Below are 2,500 nucleotides of genomic sequence, written 5' to 3'. Positions count from 1 at the left end.
GTAACTATATGCCATCAACATAAATAAAATACTATCTATGGAAAATTACCAGTAGCCTCTCATATCGCTGGTTGAAGAGGGGTCGATACTTGACGTGTGGAAAAACCCACGTCTCCATGTGGAAAGTTCCTTGACCATCTATATTCCCCACATACTGCACCAGCTGACCCTGTATATAATCATATACTCTATTAAGCATCAAAGAAGGTGGGCAAGGGAAAAAAAAAAAAATTCAATCTATTACTACACCGCTGTGTGGTGCTGTGGTAATGTTCTCGGCTGGCAATCTTACTGATCCAGGTTCAATCCCACACTGTCAGTGGATGGTAACTCTGGCCATTCCTTGCACACAGGAAGGAATTTAGAAGCACAATAAGCACAGCCACAAACTGACTTGCAGTCACAAGAACCTGTCACCACAGTCTAAATTATATTATATAATCATTATCATTATGGCAGGTATAACATTTTTTTCTCTCACCCTCCCACTTCCTATCTCCATTGAATCCTGTAAAGAGAAAATAAAAGTCTTACCTTAAACTCATCGTTTGAATGGTAGGAGTGTGACTGGAGGACCCCAGTGGCATACAGACTGCACTTGCTGTGCTTGGAGCTGACAAGCTGTGTCACCGTGCGTGAGCTTAGTCTTGCTACCGAGTTAAATAGGGTGAGAGCCATATCACCACTACTTGTGAAGCGGTCATCATGGTGGTATCTGTTCTCCCAGTAGCTGTCTAACCCTGGGGTAGCTTTGATTAAAGAAAAAAAAGATATTAGTATTTTTCAAATATTATAAAATAATCACAACAATAACAACTATCATCAATACCATGGTCATTATCATAACTTCAACAGTGACAAAGATACAACTAACAAGACCAACAGAAAGAAACTCACAGGTGTAATAAGGTGTGTAGAGCCATCCGTCCACCTGATTGATGATGGCCTGGCTGATCACTGCTTCAAACTTGCGGGCGAAGAAGAGGTTGCGGGAGACAGATGCCTGTGTAAGAGAATATGTCATTCACATTTCCATAGACGATCATTATTGATAAATCAGTCGTTCATTTAATCCTCACAGTGCATATCATAACATTCTGAAATTGATTCTGAAAATGATAGTTATGAGAGCGAGAGCGAGAGCGAGAGAGAGAGAGAGAGAGAGAGAGAGAGAGAGAGAGAGAGAGAGAGAGAGAGAGAGAGAGAGAGAGAGAGAGAGAGAGAGAGAGAGAGAGAGAGAGAGAGAGAGAGAGAGAGAGAGAGAGAGAGAGAAGAGACAGAGACAGAGACAGAGACAGAGACAGAGACAGAGACAGAGACAGAGACAGAGACAGAGACAGAGACAGAGACAGAGACAGAGACAGAGACAGAGACAGAGACAGAGACAGAGACAGAGACAGAGACAGAGACAGAGACAGAGACAGAGACAGAGACAGAGACAGAGACAGAGACAGAGACAGAGACAGAGACAGAGACAGAGACAGAGACAGAGACAGAGACAGAGACAGAGACAGAGACAGAGACAGAGACAGAGACAGAGACAGAGACAGAGACAGAGACAGAGACAGAGACAGAGACAGAGACAGAGACAGAGACAGAGACAGAGACAGAGACAGAGACAGAGAAAACAGACTATCAGCTCTATCTTTTAAAGTTTAGTAAAAGTATAGCTAATTCTAATCAATTTCAAATGTAAATAAATAGATAAAATTTATAAGTAAAGAAATTACCTCCAGCTTGGCCCAGTCGCTTGGCGTGAAGTCATTAGGCGAGCAGCCACACCAGTCAACGATGTGCTTGTACTGACACTTGCATCCAAGCTTTCTCTTCCAGTTGGTCAGGTGCAGGTTGTTGTCGGTGAAGGACTGGCAGTATTCCGAGTTTCTCAGGACTGTGTGGAAGAAGGACTGCAAAGAAACAAGGGGATTCCTCAGCTGTGTTTATTTTTCGTATATTTTCTGTCTTCCCTATTTTCGTCTTTCTCCTCTTTTTCCCAATATAATTTCCCTCCTTCTTTTTCTTTCTTTTTTTTTCTTCTTCTCCTGCCCTTCCCACTTCCTCTACCTTTCTCTTCCCCTTTTGCTCTTTGCTACTTCTTATCTCTCTTTTCCTTCCTTCTTCCTCTCACTTCACTCCATTTCCTCTTTTTTATTTCTTCTCTTTCCTCCCTCCATAACCAAAAGCGAGTTCAATCATGAAGCATCAAAAGCAACCACATTATTCCTACAATGTTTGAAGAGCTTGACAACATGACTAGAAGACCACTCAGTCACCCACCTCAGCAGGAAGTAAAGTATATGAGTAGACCTTCTTCAGACCCGTGACTAACTGGTCTCGGCTGTTCACCACATAATTTACAAAGTCCCGATTCAGGCAGAGCCAGTCACTCCCTCCATCCACACGAACACCTGGGAAGAAAATAACATCTACATTGTATACATTTGGTATATAAAAATGCTGCATGTATGCTATCCTCTTATAAATCATTTCATATACATAT

The 2,500-nt window shown here is 42.2% G+C and overlaps 1 protein-coding gene across 1 annotated transcript in view; it reads right to left on the bottom strand.

Annotated features, from left to right (window-relative positions):
• Positions 1 to 2,500, bottom strand: part of oxt (Xylosyltransferase oxt) — a 34,928-nt gene that overhangs the window by 6,635 nt on the left and 25,793 nt on the right. Inside the window, exons 10-14 of the mRNA XM_086531928.1 lie at positions 2,278 to 2,408; positions 1,731 to 1,907; positions 898 to 1,003; positions 535 to 749; positions 50 to 169 (exon numbers count right to left, since the gene is read on the bottom strand). Of these exons, the coding sequence (XP_086388054.1) occupies positions 50 to 169; positions 535 to 749; positions 898 to 1,003; positions 1,731 to 1,907; positions 2,278 to 2,408 (749 nt within the window). The remainder of the gene's footprint in view (positions 1 to 49; positions 170 to 534; positions 750 to 897; positions 1,004 to 1,730; positions 1,908 to 2,277; positions 2,409 to 2,500) is intronic.

This window comes from Penaeus japonicus, unplaced genomic scaffold, assembly GCF_977035675.1.
Source record: "Penaeus japonicus unplaced genomic scaffold, GWHDUDI00000001_assembly GWHDUDI00000036, whole genome shotgun sequence".
Classification (NCBI taxonomy): Eukaryota; Metazoa; Arthropoda; class Malacostraca; order Decapoda; family Penaeidae; genus Penaeus; species Penaeus japonicus.
Note: the sequence above shows the minus strand (reverse complement) of the source record. Positions and strands in the feature narration are given on the sequence as shown.